This window comes from Melospiza melodia, chromosome 18 (genome assembly GCF_035770615.1).
Source record: "Melospiza melodia melodia isolate bMelMel2 chromosome 18, bMelMel2.pri, whole genome shotgun sequence".
In the NCBI taxonomy this organism is placed as follows: Eukaryota; Metazoa; Chordata; class Aves; order Passeriformes; family Passerellidae; genus Melospiza; species Melospiza melodia.
In genome coordinates this window covers 7,006,791-7,028,042 of record NC_086211.1, presented here as the reverse complement: position 1 = coordinate 7,028,042, position 21,252 = coordinate 7,006,791, and the positions used below count along the sequence as shown (strand labels likewise).

At 37.7% G+C, this 21,252-nt stretch overlaps 1 protein-coding gene across 2 annotated transcripts in view; it reads left to right on the top strand.

The window, feature by feature from the left end:
• Window positions 1-21,252, top strand: part of CYTH3 (cytohesin 3) — a 48,679-nt gene that overhangs the window by 20,160 nt on the left and 7,267 nt on the right. Inside the window, exons 2-9 of one of the 2 annotated variants that reach the window (XM_063171868.1) lie at window positions 4,606-4,688; window positions 5,256-5,320; window positions 5,733-5,799; window positions 9,863-9,981; window positions 12,512-12,592; window positions 14,643-14,755; window positions 15,814-15,962; window positions 16,730-16,841. In XM_063171868.1, the coding sequence (XP_063027938.1) occupies window positions 4,606-4,688; window positions 5,256-5,320; window positions 5,733-5,799; window positions 9,863-9,981; window positions 12,512-12,592; window positions 14,643-14,755; window positions 15,814-15,962; window positions 16,730-16,841 (789 nt within the window). Of the gene's footprint in view, window positions 1-4,571; window positions 4,689-5,255; window positions 5,321-5,732; window positions 5,800-9,862; window positions 9,982-12,511; window positions 12,593-14,642; window positions 14,756-15,813; window positions 15,963-16,729; window positions 16,842-21,252 lie in introns of those variants that run through there. The other variant, XM_063171867.1, reaches the window with a different exon arrangement.

Below are 21,252 nucleotides of genomic sequence, written 5' to 3'. Positions count from 1 at the left end.
AGCCTGAGAATATCCGTTGAGGCAAATGTTCTGAGACAATCAGATTTGTTCTCAGAGATGAATGTATATTATTTTAAAGGCCAGAAGAAACATGTCTACTCATTTTGTGTATGAGTAAGGAAAGGTTTGTTTAGTTTAAAGCCTTGCATTGTGTAAATATCTTTACACTTGCAAGATGTTTCAACTGCAGCAAAATTAAATTCCATCTAATTGTTTTTTGCTTGGAATGCAAATATTGAAGACCTCTAATTTGGGACTGACACAGAAGAAGGAAAATGTTTATCTTTATGAAACCAAGAAGTTAGCTGAGCAATGAGAGTCAGGGTGTTGTATTGCTTTGTAAGTGGGGTTACAGAATTAGTGTTTAGCCTGTGTTAGATATTGTTAGATGTTTGCTTTCTGCTGGTTGTGGATATTTTTACTGTGTCCTCTCGAGAGACTTAAGTCAGTTGAGGAGTCAAATGGGTTTGCTTTAGACTTTGGCTGGTGACTGGCAATTAAAGGCTAGTGAGTGAATTTAAACAAAGGAGTTTTGCTTATTGCTAGAGAGGTAGAAAAGATTTAAATTTTACTACTGAGAAGGAGGATGATATCATGATTATGGACTTGGAAAGTACTGGGTTTCTGTTTCATATTATGGGATTTGCTCCTGGTTTTCACTACCTAACCTGTGGGAAATTTCTCTGCAAGATGATCTGTTGCAGTTCTTTCTCAATCTCTAAAAGTTTTGAGTTTTTTGGTACTTGCTAGCTCAAACATGATTCATGTTGAGAGTTGTGGGATAATGCTTTTCTTTTGTACTTGGGTTGTCCATAGTGGAGAATACTTAACCAAGTGACATCACAACTGATGCACAATACACTGATTTCTGTGGTGAGATGCAGTTTTTTTGTTTTCCCCAGCATGGTGTAGTAAACAGAACTGTATTAAAAGTGTGTTCCATTAAGTTTTGCATTACAGATGTTCATTTAATTACATATAGTTCACTTACAGGACTTGAATTTTATCGGCCAAGTTGGAATATATTAAATATTTTTCTGGTTTTTTTTCTGTTGGTAGTAGGAGTAGTATTGCAACATATATGGTGTTGTGTTTTTCTTTCTGTTTGTCCAAGAATTTAATTTGTATTTTACACAACTGTATTCATCATGAATAAAATATCTGTAGTATATTGACTTTCTATTTAGTAGTACCTGAAGGTCTGAAGTTGTAGAAAAAGGGGATGCTCTCTCTGTAAGCTAAAAGATTTCACAGAAATGACTTACATTAGAACATTGTCTTTATTTAAAGATTAGAAGATAGCATGAAAGAATGCTGCAGCTGTAGCTTGTTCACTGTACTGAAATGCTTTTGTTCTTTTTTAGTATTTAAATGTTCATGCTAACTCCTCCCATCCTGTCTGCTTTGTGTTTAGATTGGTGAAAGAAAAAAAACCACCCAGAACTGACTCAGAGAGGACAGCTAGAAAATTTGTTTTACAGAACAAATACATCATACATTGCTCCCTGAGTTATTTTGTGTGGAGGATTATGTGAACACAGGGTTGAAAGAGAAGTGTTAGCTGGAGGCAGAAGGGTGGCCTTGGGAGGGGTCTTGCCAGAGCAGATAATCTCTTACCATGTACCTGCAGTGTTTGCTTGGGACTGTGAAGAAATTTAAACCACCATGGTGTTACCCTCCTATGTTAATATTTCAAAAGCCTTAATGGAAATACAGAAATAGTGTTAGCCTTTGTTTAAAGACACAGAGTTGAAACAGCAGGCTCAACAGCCATGAAGTCCCAGGGTCTCCTGGAGCAGGCACCTTCCAGGCTGTAATGCCACATGAAATCTCTTCAGAAACTTTTTCTGGGTGCATTGAGTTTCCCATTGATACATTTTCTACAGCATAAAGAGCAGCACTGGAGGAGGGAGGCAGTGATAGAAACCAGTAGAAGGATTGTAATGAGCAAACATCTTCAGTATCACACAGAGGCCAGTTCATGTGAGTACAGGACTGTGCCCTTGGGAGTGATCCTGGTGAGTCACACATCCCTCTGTGCTGGTAGAGTGAGGGGAAGAAAAATCCTGTCTATGCCCAGAGTTTCTAGAAGTTGAGCAGTACTGTAACTCCCACTCAGTTATATCCTGACTCTTTTACTCTTGTCAAAAGATACTGAAATATTTTGGCTCTGATATTTAAATACCATTGTTTAAAGATGTTGCATTAATGTCTAGTTTTATATAAGTCTTCTCCAAGTGCAGAATCTTCTTTTCCAGCAGACTGCTTGTCTTGTATGTGGCAGATAAATACTTGATGTTATTCCCTAATGCAAAATGTCATCTGACTCCATTTAGCTTTTTTCCTTTCTGTCTAACAGCATCATTAATTATACTGTGAGGCTTGTCTCTACTGTGGCTGTGATCAGAGGAAAGGAAAATACAGCAGACAGTATTTGGGTGCTGTAGGAAAACACTGAGGTGTTTGATTTCTCTTTTTTTTGTTGGTTGTTTGAGCACAGAAAACGGTTACAATTCGTGTTGATTCCAAAAAAGCCATTTCAGTCGTTGCAGATATTCCAGACCTGTCCCAAGGAGCCTTCCCTGCATGGTGGAGTAAGGGAGAGGAACCTGCAGTACCACTCACTGGTGTGCAGATTTGGGAAGGGCTCATGGTAGTGGCTAATCCAGAGGCTTTGTTACTCAGCTTGAAGAAAAAGCAACACCATCTATGAGTTCTAAATATTTATTGCTTCAAGATCATTTTCTCTTTGAGGTTTGATTAGTATTTCCAGTTGCCAATGAAGGTGACAGTTACCAAATTGTCTTGCTTCAGCACACAGTTAAAAATTTAGCATCTCTTACTTGTACTGCTACTGTAAAGCTGCAGTGTAATTTCATCTACAATACTGCAGAAATGGTTTAAGGATCTCAGAGTGTGCTTCCTAACTAAGAGAGTGATTATATATGGTTTGCCTTTTTATAATCAATATTGGGTAGCAGTATTAATTTTTTTTTGTCAGTCAACTAGTTGGAATATTTGTGGTGTATTTATGTACACTGTGTACATTAATTCTCTGCGGTATAGGATCTTGTATTTATAAGGTTTAATGCAAAAAGAATCCTGCCACTGTTCACATGCAAGAGATTTTTAGGAGTGGGTGGCTTTCTGATGAGGAGAGTAAGCAGGTAAACATACTGAAGTCTGGTATTTGTTCAACAGAAGACTGTCATTTCCTAAACTGAAAGTAATTTAATCATGTTTGTATCTGGAGTAGTTAAATGAAATCATTTGCCATAATTACTTCTTGTCTAACAAGGTCTGTCGCCATTTGGAGTTTGTTATGATTCGGATCCTAAAAGGAAAGGAGCTTAACCAGTGCATGTTGAAATAATCAATATATTTCATTATTAGGATTCAAACAGAAGCTCTGTTCCAAATGTGTGTTTAAAACTCTCCTCTCAAGCTGAACTTTTCTTTGTAATCCTGTTGCTACAGTCTGTTATGTGTGTATAGGACATAAAAGAGTGGCCTTGACCTTCCCAAATGAGTACATTTGTTGTGTGTTGCTCTTACAGATCTTATTAATTACTTTTGGTGTTCCATTTTACTGAGCTGGAAGGAAAAGCTGTTCTATAATTAAGGAGCTATTCCCAAGAAAGTGGGTAGCATTAGAGCTGTTATTACAGGATTGCTGCACAGGAGGTGAATATTTGTAGTTGGTGTCTAATGCTGTACAAATGAGCAGAAGTAATCTCTGTCCAAAGAAGTTTCTTGCTGGGGAACATCTGATGTTCAAGAAAAGCAGTGGTTTTATGCTGATGATTTTTGGTCTTTGCTGTTGTTAGACAGAGACACAGGGTGAGGGTAGGATGAGTGACAGACACACATTTGCACCCTCAGTAGTGACTGATTTTTATCAGCAGGGTCATATATTTCATTTAGCATGGCCAATAAGAGACCTAAAATTGAATTAAATACTACAGACTCACCTAAAAGATGTTATACAAAGCCCATGTTTCTGTTAGATAACTGATTTTGCTGCTGTACTTGTGTGTCCTACTGCTGGGAGGTATTTGGTGTTTGGGTTGTGCCTGCCTGCATCTCTGTCTCCAAAGCAGCCAAATGAAGGGGCTCTGCTGGCATTAGGGGATGTCTGAATTCAGCACCAGAATACACATCTTGTGTAGAGCATTGGCTGTTCTTTGGCTTTTTTCCCTGGAAGATAATTAATTTACATGTAGAATTTTGGTATGTTACTTATGTAATATAATTATATCCAGCTTGAATTTGGCAATTAAGCTGTAGAACCAAATCTTGCCACATCATATGATAAGAAGAATCCTTTAATTGTCTGTTTTTCTTTTGAAAGATAGATTCTGTCCATAGTCATTCATTCAATTACCTTACTTAGGATTTTTATAAAGCAGATTACAAATATATTAGATTTAGATTTCATTTATGTTGTTTATTTTGATTTGTTTTTGGTTTTTTTTCCTGAAAATGATGTAAAAGAAATGTCCTGATGTTTCATATGAGGTTATTTTTCCCAATCAGTTTAATGAGTTTTATGTGTAATGATGAGGTATCAAATGCTAAAAAATTGTACATTTTGCTCCATTCCAGTGCCTGATGATCTCTCCTTGGAAGAAAGAGAAGAGCTTTTAAATATTCGTCGCAGGAAAAAAGAATTGATTGATGATATTGAGGTAATTGATTTACTGTAAAGATCCTTAGAAGACTCCTTCAGTAGATTAAGTTACAGACCTAAGCTGCAGACTTAAATATGAATTTCAGGATTTCAGGTAATGGTTTTAAAAGTATATAAAAGACTTAAACAAATACTTCTAATAGTGAGCAGGATTTATGCATCATGTGTGTGCTTTAAAAAAGATTAACTTCTGAATTTACGTAATGCAATATGTGCAGATGTCCACATTTTTTTTGTGTAATCAAAAACTCATTAAACAGCAGATTTGCATCCAGGATAGGAGTGAGTGGGAAATGTGGGTAAAGAAATCTTATTAATTGATAATGGCAGCTTGGTCTTGGTGCTCTGGGATAAGCACACACAGAGAGTGCAGGTTCATGTGTTTAAGTCATTCAGTTGTGATAAAATCTTTTAATACCTAAGGAAGCCCTAAGATTGTTCACTTCTCTTCAGGCAAATAACAAATATTAGACAATAAAACCTAATAGATAATATTATTATATGATAGATGATTTCAAAAGATGTTCTAATGTAGGTTAATGTATTGTCCTTCTTTCTTTTACAGAGATTAAAATTTGAAATTGCTGAGGTTATGACTGAAATTGATAATCTGACTAGTGTAGAAGAAAGGTAAGTAATGCCAACATATGGACATGATTCAGTAAGACCTTGGAACAGGTCTTCCAGGAACAGCAAGTAAAAATACCTTTCCCATGCTAAACAAATGATGGATTACCTTTATTTAATCTGTTATAAAGCCCGACTTTATCCCATGCAGGTGTGTCATTTGTTTGGCTAGAGAATATGTTGGATAGAGTGTAATATTTACTGTCCTGTGGATAAGGATATGGGTCTCTGAAGCTGCAATTCCTTAAAGGAGTTGAAAATTGTATCATAATTTTCTCCATTATGAAAAGTGAATGTCTTAATTTTGTAGTAGAAAATACAAAGTAGCCACAACAAATTAAAAGCTCATCTAGAATCTTTTTGTAAAGGAGTGACTGGTAAGTGCTTGTTGTTTCTTCATTGTCTCCATATGTAGCAAAACTACACAAAGAAATAAGCAAATAGCCATGGGAAGGAAGAAATTCAACATGGACCCGAAGAAGGTAAAGATTTTTTTTTCACTTGTCAGAAATCAAGTCTCTGCTTGTAGTGTGACCAATGACAAACACTTCTATGGCTTTTTAAAGAAATATTTCTGATAATGTAAGCTCATAGGCTTTGCTTGCATGTCGTGGAACACACTGAGCAGAGGGTTAAATTGGAAGCAGCCATCAGGTCAGGTGCCAGCTGTGCGCTTCTTTCACTTAAACAAACCCTTGATAATGGAGGTTACTTATCAACAACCAAATATGCCAGGTATTGATTGACCTGGCTGCTTTGTACCTGACAGAAGTATTCTATGTTGATATGTTAAATATAATTAAATTTGTTTTTCATGTGTTGTTGTTAGTGAGGCCATGCTTCTTTTTCTTTAATGCTCTCCTATTTTATCTTTCAAAATACTTTGCCATATTTTTTGTTTTCATGCAGACTTTTATATTTGGATATCTAAAGCCTGTTTCTGAAAAAGGGCATGTGTGAACATCTGTATTTTTGTACACACATCTATAGATACAGATGTGTACCTATCTGACTTGTACAACCTTGGTTACCAGTTTCAAGGAGTCTGCTCTGCATGTAGCCAGGAAGTAATGCAGTTCTTTCTGGAGTGCCTCTGTGTTTCTTAAATAGATGTTAATTTTCTGGAAGATCTGGGGACCTGCACATTCTCTTCCAGACTTCCCCTGCAATGTTTAAAAGAGCTTCTTTGACATATTTGACCTTTTGCCTTTGCTTTTCATATTTCATCTTCCTTGCTTTGTTTTATTGTCCTCTATTGTTTGTCATTGAGATTCCATTTTGAATTTGTGAAGAGTATTCTTTAAGGTCTTCTTGGAAATTATTTCGCGTTTGTTTTTCTGTGATCTTGACATGTTTTCTTTCCAGCTGTATTGAATTCAGTTACATTTTGGTGGCTTTTCTGAAATGTTCCAAGTACAGTGTGGCTTCTGTTCTTCAGACAGTTTCCAGTTTGCCAGAAATTCTCAAGTACAAGAAGCCTTTCTAAAATGCTGGCCATGTCTTTTATTTTCCATTTTGGTGACTACTTAACTTCTGTTCTATTGAGGGCAGAAACCCCCAAATATCCTGGTAGTTTCCTGTGGTCCTCCAGCTCTTTCAAGTCCTAGAAGTTTGTGGCAAAGTCACAGGATGATGTCAGATGCTTTCATTCCAGCATTAACTATTTTTTGTTATGGTTCTTACTGGATGAAATTATTTCTATAAATAGATGCTGTGGCCACATTGCTACTGTAACATAATTTAAATGTGGTGAACAGACTCAGAGCAGTAATTTCTCAATAATGCCTGTGCTCAGTGGTGCTGCAGTAGCTGTCTGCTCTAAAGCTGTGGTGTTGCTTGCAGCTGCTGCATTAAGTTCCAGACAGCTGAAGTGTGTAAACATCCTTGTGGTGCTGGGAAAAACTACCTGGGGTTCACTGGGAAAAGGATATTTTTCATTCAGAAACAGGAGGGAAGATGCTGTCTGGATTTAAGAATGTCAGAGAACTGGGGTAATAATACTTGGGTTGAACCCACCAAGTTTCTTCCTTTAAAACCAGGTAACAAAGGTCTGATATTTTCATATTAGCAGGAGCACAGTGAGGTAATTTTCTTTTATCATTTCTATTTGAAGACACCATTACACATTCATGAGTGTGTGTAGAGCAATTCTCCCTTGCTGCCTCTGAAAATAAGTGTGTGTGATGCACTTCCAGGATGTGTACCTGGGAATTTGGCTTTGGTAAGCTCCTGTGGGAAGGGCTGTAATGGTGAAGTTTGTAAAACACTTCAAAAATGCCTGTGCAGAGACAAAGTTGTGCTGGAAATTCACCATGCTGAAGTTGGTACTGCCTGTGTTGGGCCCGGGAAATGAATTCTCTGTGACAAAGGCAGGGCTTAAATAACTGCAAAATTTATAATTGAGTTACTGGACAAGAGATGAAATTCAAAGCAGATTTCATTGCAGTGATGTAAAATAAAAAATAAATCCATGCAATATTTGTAGTGAATATTGAAAATGTCTGTGGCAATGAGTTTTGTGTGGGTAAGTTAAACTAGTACAGCTGTCATCTGTCTCCTGTCAGTCTCCAGAAAGAAAATTTGCATCAAGACAAAAGGTAGTGTAGGAGGTGGGGGTTTGCTTGGCCTATTTTGCCATTTATTCCAGACACTGAAGTTGTTGTCCCAGACAAATTACTTTTCCTGTCTGTTTGTCTTCTGGTTCTTTTAACATCTTAGGAATAATTTAAAAAAATTCAGGAAAAGGAAAATTAAATTGATTTTTTCAATATGGGAAAATGTCTGCTTCTGTGCACAGAAATTTGTTTTCAATACTTCAAGTCCTGTCCATTATCAGTAACTTGTACAATTCCAAAAAACCTATTCAGATCAGTCTGTTTATACCAAGCATGAATAATATGGTCCAGGTGTTGAACCAAGGGAATCTGCTGTTTCTGATATCAGAGGAGAGATTCTCTTTTGATTTTCAGAGATGAAAGCTTTTTGAATAACTTGGGATGGGAGAAAGCACTATGTTTTGTTGTCAAATATTGTACAAGCAAGCTTTGAAGGGATCAGTTCTGAGGCAAGCTCAGCAATTTCTGGTTCAAGATATAATGGATATATTCTTTGCAAAGAAATCATGTCTGTTGTGAAATGACTTATCAAAATATTAAGTTGTCAGAGTACCAGCCTGGCATCGAAATTTTTCAGATGATGATGAAATTGTTCTGAGAGAATTACATACCAGACTTTCTAAAAAAAAGCTTCAAGCTTTATAACATCACAGTTTACTTTCCCTGTTAAATTGGGTTAGAAAACTGACCTTTTTTTGTCAAGCAGGTAATAATTTCATTATTAAAAACTTGAATTAATCGAACAGAAGGATAATAATGCTTTTGACTGTTACTAGAGGGCCATCTATGCTTTATTAAAAAAATGAGATTTTTTTCAGTTGTCATGAAATAAATAATACTCCACTTGCAGAAATTGAAAAACTAGAATTCTTGAAAGTCTGAAATAGTCTAGTAGAGGATATTAGTGATAATTTATTAACCTCTTTTGTACGTATTTGGAATCCAAGGCATTAAGGCTACTTAAAGTTTCCATTTCTACTTTAACAACAGGCTGTTGTTAGGATTGGAAGAAATCAGCAGGAGTAGCAGCATCTGTGCTGGGGTCTGTGGGCTGAACAGAGGATGGTTCTCTCTGCATGAGCTGCTCAGTGTCAGATCCCTCCCATCCTTTCCATAATCTCTGTGTAACTCAGTCTCCTTTCTTTGCCACTTTCCAGAGAAGTCTCTGGGTTTCCCTGGTTTGTGCCAGTTGTAGGGCAGTAATTTATGGAGGAGTAGGAGTCCAAGTACCCTCTGAGGGACAGGGTAAGACTCTCCACCTGCCTTTGGTAGCAGCTTACTGAGCAGCCCTTTGTGAGTAGTGTAGCTCAGTCCTTTGTGAATAGTTTAGTTCCAGCACAACCAGAATTCACTGATAATCCCAATGTCAGCATCAACTCTTTTAAACTGGTTTCAGTATCTTCAGCTGTGACTTCCTGCTGCAAGTAGTGGCTTGATGTATTGGGTTGCAGTTTGTAGACTATACCAGATGCTTGATTTTGTGTCATGGTGGTAATTAAGTAGTTTCTGTGTACCTCTTCATTACATGATTTTGCAGATTACGGCTCTGCAGACATTGATGCAATGTTGGGAACAGGCCAGCTCACACATTAGCTCCAAAGAGCAATGTGCAGTCATTATTCAATTAAAATTTGATCTTTCAAATCAAATATTGAAGGTTGAGGGATTCAAACTGCCACCTAGTACTTCTAGCCTTAAAAATGTGTTTTCATTTTCATCTTAAAACCAGTACTAAATATTGCTCATCTAACTGAAAAACATTGTTTACCATTTTATTAAAAGAAATAAAAATCTGTAGGTAATGTAACTCTTAATGTGCTATGTGTATGTCTGTGTCAGTATATTAATACCAAATGTTATGAGTGATATTTACTTAAATGCTTATGGAAGAAGACATAACATCCCTTTTCCTCTGGAATTGCTCTCCTAGGGAATACAGTTTCTGATAGAAAATGACCTCCTGCACAACACTGCAGAAGACATTGCACAGTTCCTTTATAAAGGAGAAGGATTAAATAAAACGGTAATTGGAGATTACCTTGGTGAAAGGTAAAGTAAAAATATTGAAACTTTGCTCTTGAGCTTACAAAGCACCTTCACAGGTTTTGGGTAGTTTCTCTTCACAGGCTGCAGGAGAGAGCTGCTCAAGTTCTCTGAGATCCATAAAAGCTACAGTGGGGATGTAAAACTGCTACAGTATTGTGTTAGCTTGTTATTTCTAAATGGGTACATCATGCAATGATAATTAACTATAATTTAGTATTTTGAATAAACCAAAACATTTGTCTGTAGCACAGAATTCAATACCATGAGCTTTTGGAATGTCTGAGAGTTGTGTTGCAACACTCCTGGTAACTCTTAGTACTGTGTCCTGAGTGATTTACAGTCAGTAATAATAGGACTGTAAAGAAATTACTTATTCAAACAGGTATTTCCTGGGACAGTAGCTCCAGCAGGTTTTGGTGTTGTCATTTCCCTGCACACACACGTCCCATTGCTCAGCAGGTGTCTCCAAGGGCAGCTGCACCCTGTCCTTATCAGCCCTGCTACAATCTACATGCAGTGTGAATATTTATGCACACAGTTGCAAAACCCAGTCAGAATGCAAATGCCTTCCATTGCTGTGCAACCCAGGAATTGATTTTAAAAGGCAGCTGAGGGAGGCAGGAGTGCAGAGGGTTGGAGTGTGTGCATGGACGTGCTGGCACATGGTCGGTGCCACCTCGGGAGCTCTCAGAGGTGACTCATTTGGGATGTGCTCCTGTGCTGCTGGCTTGTGCAGGTCCCTTCTGAGACACTCCTCAGGCTGGTTCCAGCAGCAGCTGTGTGGTTTTTGCTGAGCAGTTTCCTCTTGGCTTTCATAGGTTCAGTCAAAGTTTTTACTATAATATGAGCATTTTGAAAATAGATCTTTGTTATGAAGTCTCTATGCAGAATATTTAGACATGTCAACAGTTTTTACACAACAGAATTATGTCTGAGGAGATTCTCTCCTGCTTTGCCATCCCCTCTCAGGGGCCCATCATAAATTACTTCTGTATTCTTGCTAAATATAGCTGAGGACAAGACCAGGTTAGTCAACAGACTGAAATATTTATATAACATTCTGCCATAAAGAGATAGAATCTATATTACTGACTTTTATAGTCTTAAAGCACTCAGCAAGCTGAGAAAAATGAATGGTGTAATGGAATAAGGTAACACTTAAAAATGTAGCAAAAATTATAATAAAAAAGGGATGAATTGCATCCTAAAAAAAGACTTAAGGTTTCTTTCTGTGTGGGTAAATCTTCACTTCTTTTTTAAAGTGGCTTCCTGGAGCACTTTATTATTTGTCTTGTGTCTTTGGAGGTGTACCCAGCACAAGTACTGCATGCCTATAAACAAAATAAAATTTGCTTTAAGTAAAAACAACCCCTCTGGAGTGCTCTCTTTTATTACACTCTCATGCCACTTCATTGGAAAGCAGGTGCCCAGTTGAATTGTGCATTGCTAAATTTGATGAGAATTGCTTGGATTTGCTGAGAGAACTGGTGTGTTTTTCTGTAAACAATGTAGGAGCATGCCAATGAATGAACAGTTGGTTTTAGGGTATTTACTCCTGAGTTGCAGGTTAGTCTGACTGTGCAGTTAGTCAGCAGAGCAGCAGATCATTCCTGGTGGGTGCACACCTTTCTATTTTTGGGTGAGGCTGATACACAACATTCTGTCTTGGTGAGGTATTTAAAGCACACCCTGAGGATTATAAACCTTTATTCTTCTGGCACAGGAACTCACTGATGGTGTGGGCCAAGCTCTGTCCATTCACATCGTTTTGTGTTCATGACATCTTTAAATGTTAGTTTTGAATTTAAACATCCTTGTACCAAACAAAGCATGATTTGGCTCATGATTTGCATACCACTGTAAGAGATGGTGAGAGGAAGCCCTTTCAGAACCTCTTCTGATTTTAGTTAACTTTGTTCTACCAGTTCTTGGGAATGGAGTAAGAGTACAGTACATGCTAAGCAGCTCTTTTCAAAAGCTGTTCTTTTTCTTGGATGCAATCCATAGAAGCATTTTTGTTTCTTATCTTTGTATATCAATTAAGATACTGCTTCAATATTTTCTGTTCTTAGAGTGGAAAAAAGATAGTTAATTGTATGTTGTATGGCTAGAGAAATTAGTCTTACATTAGCCATTGTTTTAAGAATTCATGACAATTTCTGCAAAAGGCTTTTTACTGATTGAATTTCTCAGGTATCCTCCTATGTCAAGGAGATAGAGTAATAATAAGTCTGAAGTACAGTAATAATAAATGTGAAGCAAAGAAGGCAAGGCTATTTTTAGGTCATTTAAATAAGCAGTTCTAAAATACGTTCAAATGTACTGGCTTTTGCTAACCTACCAGCAAAAATGGGCAAAGTACTAGTGTTAAACATGAAAATACCTTTCAAAAAAAGTGTAGATTATTTCTGATGGCTTTATTTGATCAGTGTGAGTGTTTATTTCCTTATTTGTTTTCAGAAGCAAATCGAGATGACTAACAAGTCTTTAAAGGTCAGAATTGTAATTGTCTGTTTCTGTTTTTCTTTCATAGAGATGAATTTAATATTAAAGTTCTTCAGGCTTTTGTTGAACTCCATGAGTTCGCTGATCTCAATCTTGTACAAGCCTTAAGGTGAGTAAATTCTTTCTGTTTTTTGACTTGAGCTTCCTCTATCAAATTGCATGTTTATATGAGTCACTGTGTTGATTTATCCATCAGCAAGCTGCTCTACAGCTCAGCACAACTGTACAAATTACTGTGCAAGTGAGCAGAGACAGCTCTGTTTAACCCTTCTGACTGCTTGTGTGTGTGTTGCCCTTGAGGGTGAAAACTCCTGGTTATTTCAGGTTATTTTCAAATAAAAACAACTGAAACAGCTGTTAATCCTCCGTGTGCCTGCCCATATGTGGACATTTGAAGACCTGTTTTATATCTTAGCACAGAGATAGGCTAAAAAAGAAATAAACTCTTTACTTAAGTAATTTTCTTCCTCCTTTTACTCCACCTCAACTTGTCCTTCTGGGCAGGGAGGGGGAGAAATCCACTGATCCATGCTCTCACTGATCATGTTCAATCACAGAGAGGTAAACTTTGAAACAAGTGATTTCCTTCTGCTTGCCTCAGTTTCCTACTTGTCATGTGAAAGAGAGTGTGATATCTTAGTTTGTTTTCTTCCCTTGCTACATGAACAATTCCCTTGATTTATCTGGGATGCTTGCGTACAGTGACCTTGTGAGATCCCTTCTCATCTTGTTGAAAATCTGTAACAGATTGATCAAATTAGGTTGACTTAGACAGTTCTGCCTGTTTTTTTGCCCCAAGTGACTCCCTCCTGACACCAGATAAATGGAAATGTCCGTGTGATCTTTGTTTCTGGTGCAGTGCCTTGTGATGTGGAGTCAGAACAGCTTTGCTATGGTTGAGTGATGTGGTGATGATAACTTGAGCTGCCTGAGGCTTGGGCCAAAGAAGCTTTTCTGTGGCTGCTGAAGCTTGTCTGGGAAGCTTCGTATTCCTGTCTCTTTTTACCCAGTTTGATGTTAGGTTTGACTTTATTCTTCCTTAGCAGCTGCTACTATTAAATGTTTGTATTTTGGTAGCTTACAAAATTGGTGATCTGGGTTGGAACCTTGCACGAGGTGAGTAAAAGACAGTACATAGAGCTGACAAGCTAAAGATGGCCTGTGACACTTGAATATAATGTCCTAAAATGAAAACCAATGAAGACAGGAATAAATGGTTGTTATATTGGCATCCAATGTACAGGGAATAGTGAGAACTTGTTTTGCATGGCAGAGCATGTAACTTTGCTGGTTTAGATCCTGGTTTAGTTCAGATAAATCTTTTGCTAAGAGATAAAAGAATAAATTATGAAATTCATTGGAACATTTTAGTGCCTCAGTGTGCCAAAATAAATTTGTGAAGACTTCTGTCCTGTATGCATTCCAGTGTACCTCTATGTAGAAATAATAAGTTACAAAAGTAAACTCTGTATTTCAGTTTATGCTGCTAAGCAGCAGCAAGATCTGCTGCATATATTCCAGAATTACTGAAATGATGACACAAGTTGTTCTTTTTAAGGCCTAGGTCTGATTCTTTAGGGTGAGCTTACAGTAGACAGGCAGCACCTCTCTAAGCAGTGGGGTTTTCCTCTTGTTGTTACTATTTTTAGAAGGTTTTGTATGAATTTAAGTAAATATGTTAAGTCTTTCTATATTCCTTGTTTCTCTCTCCTTACACCAGAAGTATTTTGTATGATGTGTCTTTTTACATTGTGAATAAAGTCTAGCTGACTGTTCATTGCTTTTTGTAGCCAGGAAACCCAGGGAGGATTGAACTCATTTTTTCCCCCCATAGCATTCTCATGGCAAAAATGGGATGCATACAGAAAATTGTTTACTAGTCTGGAAAAGAGAGAGAGCCTCAGAATATGAACTGCCATATTATCTTGCCTGATAGCATGCAGTGTTGCTGGCTGAGTTACTGGGCTAGCCATCTGTGCATGTTGCTTTATAATAGCTCCTGACTTGTGTGTTGAGAGATTGAGAACATATTTCTAGGACATTCTATATAGACAATGCTGATTTTTTTTTTCTTTCTCTGTTTGTTTCGGATTATTTGTAATAAAAACCTGATATATAAATACTGGAATGAGTCTAATAACTATTCTTCCCTTTTTTAGGCAGTTTCTGTGGAGCTTCAGACTCCCAGGAGAGGCTCAAAAAATTGACCGTATGATGGAAGCTTTTGCTTCACGCTATTGCCTTTGTAACCCAGGAGTCTTCCAGTCTACAGGTCAGTCACAGGAAACCACAGGAGTTCCTAAGTACTTGTGTGATCCAAATATAATTTTTTTTATATATATATTTGTGTGTGTATGTGTGTTCTTCTGCATCTGATGCAAAGATGGAAGTTAGGGATAAAATAATGTGTGAAATGAGAAATACCTGAGAAATGAGAAAATGTGACTGACTAATCCAGGAGGTGCAAGCCTATGGTCAGAATGCATTTTTATTTATAAAACATCACAGAACTGCACAGAATGCTCTGGCATTGCTGTTCTGTTTGGCTCTATACACAAATAGATTGCTCTTGATCACTTAATTTAAGGAACAGATAGGATGGGAAGAGGTTGGTGTAAAGCAGGTCTGTAACAGCTAGAGAGGAAAATAGCTACTGATAACAAACTGCTGAAGATGCAGGCACATTTTCCCTCTCTGTAGCAGGTTGTCATCCTGCTTTTTCTTACACAAAATCTTGTACTTGAATTCTGGGAGAATTTACTATAATCATAACCATGTCAAGAGGCATGATAAGATTTCCTTTGTCATCTTCTGATATTATCCAGTAGTGTAGCTGCCTCCTGTATGCCAGGGAATTGAATCAATGTCATTTTCAGTCTTGTTAAATGCAGTCAGAATATTACTTTGAAGAGACCATTCTTTCTCTTTGGAGAGATCTTTGGAAGTACTTTGAGTAGGAGGAGGCTGATGGACCAGGTTTATTATAGCATCCACCACTATGATTTAGGCAAAATCTGTGCAGAGAACATTTTTCCCAACTCTTAAGCGTTTCAAGTGAAATGTTAATTTAAGGTGATAGCAATAAGCATAAGAGTTTAAATTTTTTGGATTCCCATACAGATTTTCTTGTTTTTTGTTTGAATTGTTACATTTTTTTTTTCTTCTTGGGCTGATTTCAAGAGCTTAAGGATTTTATACTTTTATGTACAATGTTCAGGAATTTTTGACTGTTTCTTTTCCTTTATCAGTCAGGATGAGCTGTATACTAATTTTACAGGTTTGTACACACAACACATGGGAAGATAAACCCTTTTTCAAATCTGATTTCAGATACATGTTATGTGCTTTCATTTGCCATTATTATGTTGAACACCAGCCTGCACAACCACAACGTGCGAGATAAACCCACGGTGGAGAGGTTTATCTCCATGAATCGTGGAATTAATGAAGGTGGAGACCTTCCAGAGGAATTGCTGAGGGTAAGTTGGGCTGGCTAGGACAAAGCCTGGCTTTGTGTTTTTAATAGCAGACTTAAAAGTGTGCACAACAGTTCTCAGGCAGATTTGTCAAGGGAGGGCAAAAGAACATTTTCTGGCATGTGTAACCATTTGAGTAGCTGAAAGAAGCATTTTTTGTTATTCACAGCTACTTTGAGCTAGTTCTGCCTATATCCAACCTTTTGTTGAGAACAGGCTGTTTCAGAGAAAACGCTCTGTGTATCTCTCAGTAGTTTGCTTATGACAAAATTCTTGTGGAATTGGCTGCTTATGAAAAAAGTAGCATTTCTATTAAAAAAAATCGTAAAAATAATTTTTTCTTTATTGCCTCTCATTTTCCCCACATTTTATGAAGCTCCCTCCTTGAGAAATCAGTAGAAATAACTGCTGTAAGACAGTGTTATGGGCTACACCATTTTATGAAAACCCAGATTCATTTGCCAAAACTTGTTCTAAATGAAGCTGATCTTGAAACCTTCAAAATACCAAATGCTGAAGTTAAAATAAAAATGTCATTGCTAGGAGTGCTTAAGAAATTTGTACTGAAGAGAGACTTGTGTACACATGAAGTAGTTTAGAACCAAATTTTATCAAAGTAGTAAACAAAGACAGACGGGGGTGGTCCAGAATTTTACGGACAATATTTCCTGTGCTTTTTATACTAATAGTCTGAGAAGCAGTAAGATATCCTGGTTGCATTTTCTTAAGACATTTATTAATGAGGTCTTTTTCCTCTTTTATTTTTCTAGAATTTATATGAAAGTATTAAGAATGAGCCATTTAAAATTCCAGAGGATGATGGAAATGATCTAACGCATACATTTTTTAATCCAGATAGAGAAGGTTGGCTGCTGAAATTAGGTTAGTCACAAGGGCAGTTCTGCTGCTGTGTGTTTGTTCATTGTTAGCATGTTTGCTGCTGTCTTCCTGCTTTCTTGTGAAGGTAACAGGTTTCACTTTGTATTTAAAAATGTATGAACCAAAATAAGTAGCTCCTTTACGTCTGAAGGCTGTTGCTTCTTATTTTGCATACCCAAATTAGCAATCAGGTTCAAACGTCGGAGTTTTATTTCTGAGATCTGAGAAATAAAAACTCGTGGACAAAAAGGAAACACCACATGGTATTTACCACATGCTGTGACTGATAAATAACAACTGAGTCTCCATAAGGTCATTTCAGAAAACTGTGTGTGATGTTTCAACACAGTTTTCTGTGTACAAAAAAAGGATTTCTCTTCAAATAGTTATTTTTGTATGTCTTTATTTTTCCATATTATTTGTGAGTTTCTCTTGGTTTGGTTTTGGCTATGATTTTTTAATGAGTGGTTTAAATGTGCCTTCTTGTTTTCCTTATGGCCTATGACCTATCACCTTTCTGTTCTGTGACTGGCTGTCTCTGCTTATTCTGCATTAGGAGGTACGTATCTGATTGCTTTCCAGTCCCCTCTTCTTCAGTTGCTCATTCTTTTATTTTCTTCCTCCTTCCTCAAGGATTTTTCTTTTTTTCTTTTCTTTTTTTTTTAATCAGATTCGTTGTAGCATTTTGCTTTTTCACTCAGTGTCACTAACAGTGTCATCAGTGGTGCTCTGAGGGACTGGCATGTCAGTGTCTGACTCACATGCAGGTGTGTTCTGCAAAAGAAGAAAGCATTTACATGCAAAGCAGAAAAATAAGGATGACTTCAGCACACTTTTATCATTCATGGAAGATCATAACAAGGAAAGAATAATCTCTGCTGAGAGTAAACAACATGTCTTACTCTGTCATGAAGTTTCAGAGTGTTTTTGTTACTTGTTAATCAATGATAATAGGTTATTGAAAGATTGATTACACTTGAACTACATATTTATAAAAGCTGTTCTTTTTCCTGCTTGTTTTCCTTTTAAAATATTTAGCTTATCTAAACATTTAGCTTATTTAACAGAGTCTTAAATGAGCTTCAGATTTAGGGTTGCAGAAACCTCAGGTAGTTCAGTCTCCTGGCACTGTAAGATGCCTTTGTTTTTACAGACTTGTAAAGTTGATGGGATTCACTTTTTTGCTTGGCCTTACGGATTTTTTTCCTATATAAAGGAGACTGACACTTTGTTTTAGGAGTTGTTTTCAAGACAATAAATTTTTTAAATTTAAACACCAGCACACGCTTGCCTAGCTAGAGACAGCTGTTGGCCACTTTAATGTGTTGAAGTGGAAGGAACTTTGCACTTGGAGAATGGTGACTGAAGTGTGGAAATTGATGTGTGCTGGGGTGCACATGGGAAGGATGGTGAAGGTCAAGCCTGGATAGAGCCATAGGCCACAGTGCTGATTGCACCTGGAACTTGGTGGTCATGCTTGTGCTGGAAGGAAATGGATGTGAAAAGGAAGCATTTGGAATTCATTCACATGCTCCCCAGTGTTGAATTCTGACCTCTGTGCTACAGATGCTGTGGAGCTCCTTTTCTAACTACAAAGAAGCAAAGTGTTGCTTTTTTGACCTGTATTGGCTTAGCTAGCACAATGTCAAACATGACCTTGCAGCTTTTCTCTATTTAGTAGCATGAGATGATGGTTAACAGAAAGGCCTTTCAAGCTGCTGTAGGTGGAATGTGCTTTTGGAGGAGAGGTCGAGTGTAAGGCCAGGCTGTGCCTGTTGCTGTTGCCAGTGCTCCCTCATGAACTTACACATAATGGGAGTGCAGGCAAGTGTGAGTGTGTCTAGAGGAGTGACAACATCCTCTGTGGAAGAAACTGCCCATAAAAGAGATCTAATAAAAAATAGAGGAACAAAGAAATTGAGGAAGTGATGACTGAAAGTAAGTGAGAGCTGCCAGGAACTTCTGCACAGTCTGTCTGTGGTGCAGTCAATAAACCACAGGTCAGGACTGAAAACTCTGTCTGAGTGTGCAGTGTGTAGGATGCAGATGAGGCACAGTGCACAGAAACCCAGTAGTAAAAGGGTGTGTGAAGCAGAAGGGTGTTACACGTAACACTCCCACGGTATGAGGGTTATTTGAATAAAGAAATGAAACGTGTCCAGAAGCCTCCGGTGAATCAGCCTGGGAATGCCTGGAGCTGCCTTCTGTGAAAGACTGCATTTTTTCCACAGACACAGACTGGTACAGACTAATACACTGCTAGTTTAGATGCAATGACCAGAAATAAACCTGACATTTTTTTCTTAATTTTTTTCCCTTTTATTTCTTTCCTCTCCTTCAAGTTTCCTATTTGCTAGGAGTCTTAAACTGTATGTTCAGAGTGCTGTCTCAATCCACATCATTTGCATTTTTACAGTCCTTTCTCTTGGGAAGCACTTCTTGTGAAATGGGTGTGGTTTCCTTCAGTTCTAGAGGCTTCTGATACTAAAAACTTGTATATTGTTGAAATGCTTAGGAGACAAACTCCTGTATGAGGGTTTAAGTGCTCAGTTGTGATAAAACATAGAAGATGAAATAAAAAATTTTTATATAAAACTATAAACATGACTAAGACTACTTGCAGACTCTGAGTATATCAAGACAGTATTTTGTATCTGGTATTTCTCATAGTCAGATCTTCCCATTTATGTAGTTGTGCCTCTTTTTTTAGTATTCCATCCCTTACTGTATTGATTTTTCTCTGGGCAGAAGATAGATATTGTGCAACTTTAATATATTGTAGAATTCATCTGTCCAAGAGACACTAATCTGGGTTTTAGAAGGCTGGGAGGGTACAGAAGGCTTTTGGAGAGTTTGCTGCTCTGAGTTGTTCAGAGGTGACTGTGTTAAGTCCGAGTGCCAAACCTGGCAGCCACACAGCAATTCTGGTTTTATCTATCTAGACTTAGCCAGTGCCTTTAAATAGACATCTTTATCTTGGTAGGCCTAAATTATCATTCAGTTCTGCATCGTTTGAAGCATGGTGTAATGAAAATGAATGCAGCAAGTTAAAAACTGAAAGCTGCTGAGTGCTAGTGAGTCCTCCTTGGAGCAGCTTTGACACACTGTGAGCCTTCAGACTTTTCTACATAATGAATGGTGTAGATAACATGAAATTTTCTACCATCCACTCTAAAGTATTTTGAAATTGTTGCCTATGCTCTCTTTGCTAATGCCCAAGTTAGAACTGTTGTGCCAGGAAGGTGTTTCCTTACCTTAAACAGCTTCTCTTGGCCAGTTGCTTGGTTTGTGTAATATTTTCTTCTAGTTAGTTAGAGGGAAACTTTGACATTATTCCCCCAAACTGTAGAGGAAATGATTTCAGCCAGACACATGAGTGTGTTAATTTTTTCTGCCAGTCAGGCGGTTACGGAGTGCTTGGAGAGGGTCCAGGAGCTTCACATCCGGGCCTGTCCCGCCAGCGGTGCTTGTTCCAGCACATCTGGCCTTGGGAGGATGTTGTTCCTCCTCCCTGATCTGGCTGGGAGAGCAGGGCTGTTCATCAGGAACTCGGGGCCTTCCTGTACCTGCCTGCCCCTTGTGGGGACTGAGGCTCTTCCAGGGTCAGGAATCACTGCTGTGCTCAAGGGAAAATGCTTCTTAAAGGAAAGCCAAGCTTTGATCCAACCAACTGTGTGGTTGCTGAGTCTGTTCTGTCTGGTGCTATCTAAATGAACTCAGGAGAATAAAAAAACATTTTTGGTGTGTGCATCTCTCAGCTCTAAAGCTTTTAATATAAATGACCTGAAGATTTGAGTAGAACTTTGTAACTTTAGATACCTTGCTGCCTTTAGCCTTAAGGCCTTTTTTACTTTGGAGATTAATGTTTCATTAAGTCCTTGCCAGTTATTTTTCCCTTTATTATAGATGATTTATTTTGCCTTGTTGCCTAGTTTATTCTTTCCCCAGAGTTTAAAAAAAAAATCCTCTGTTGAGTTACAAAGGTGAAGAGGATTTCTGTTCCCGTTTCTGTACATTTTCCCTTGTAGCCTTTTCTTGTAGCTTACTTACATTTCCACCTACTATGGAAGATACTTTGCTTCTATATTTCATTATTTGAGATGTCTGTGCATTTTTGTAATCAGCATGATCTTTCAGAAGTATGTCACTTATCTCTCCATTTCTGAAATGTTTATGGATTCATACTCTGGTTTTCTTGATCCTCTTCTGCTAACTTAATTCCTTCCAGTCTTAATCTTTAAAAGGCTGGGAGCTGGAATAACAGATGAAGTATGGCACTAAACCCTCTGTTGTTGCTTTGTGAGCCTACAGCAATCTCAGCCAAGGACAAGAATGTTTTGTTATCACGTGTTTTTACCTATTAATCTCATGTGCAGTTTAGAGGCCACAGTGCCTTATCAGCCACCTGCTTGAG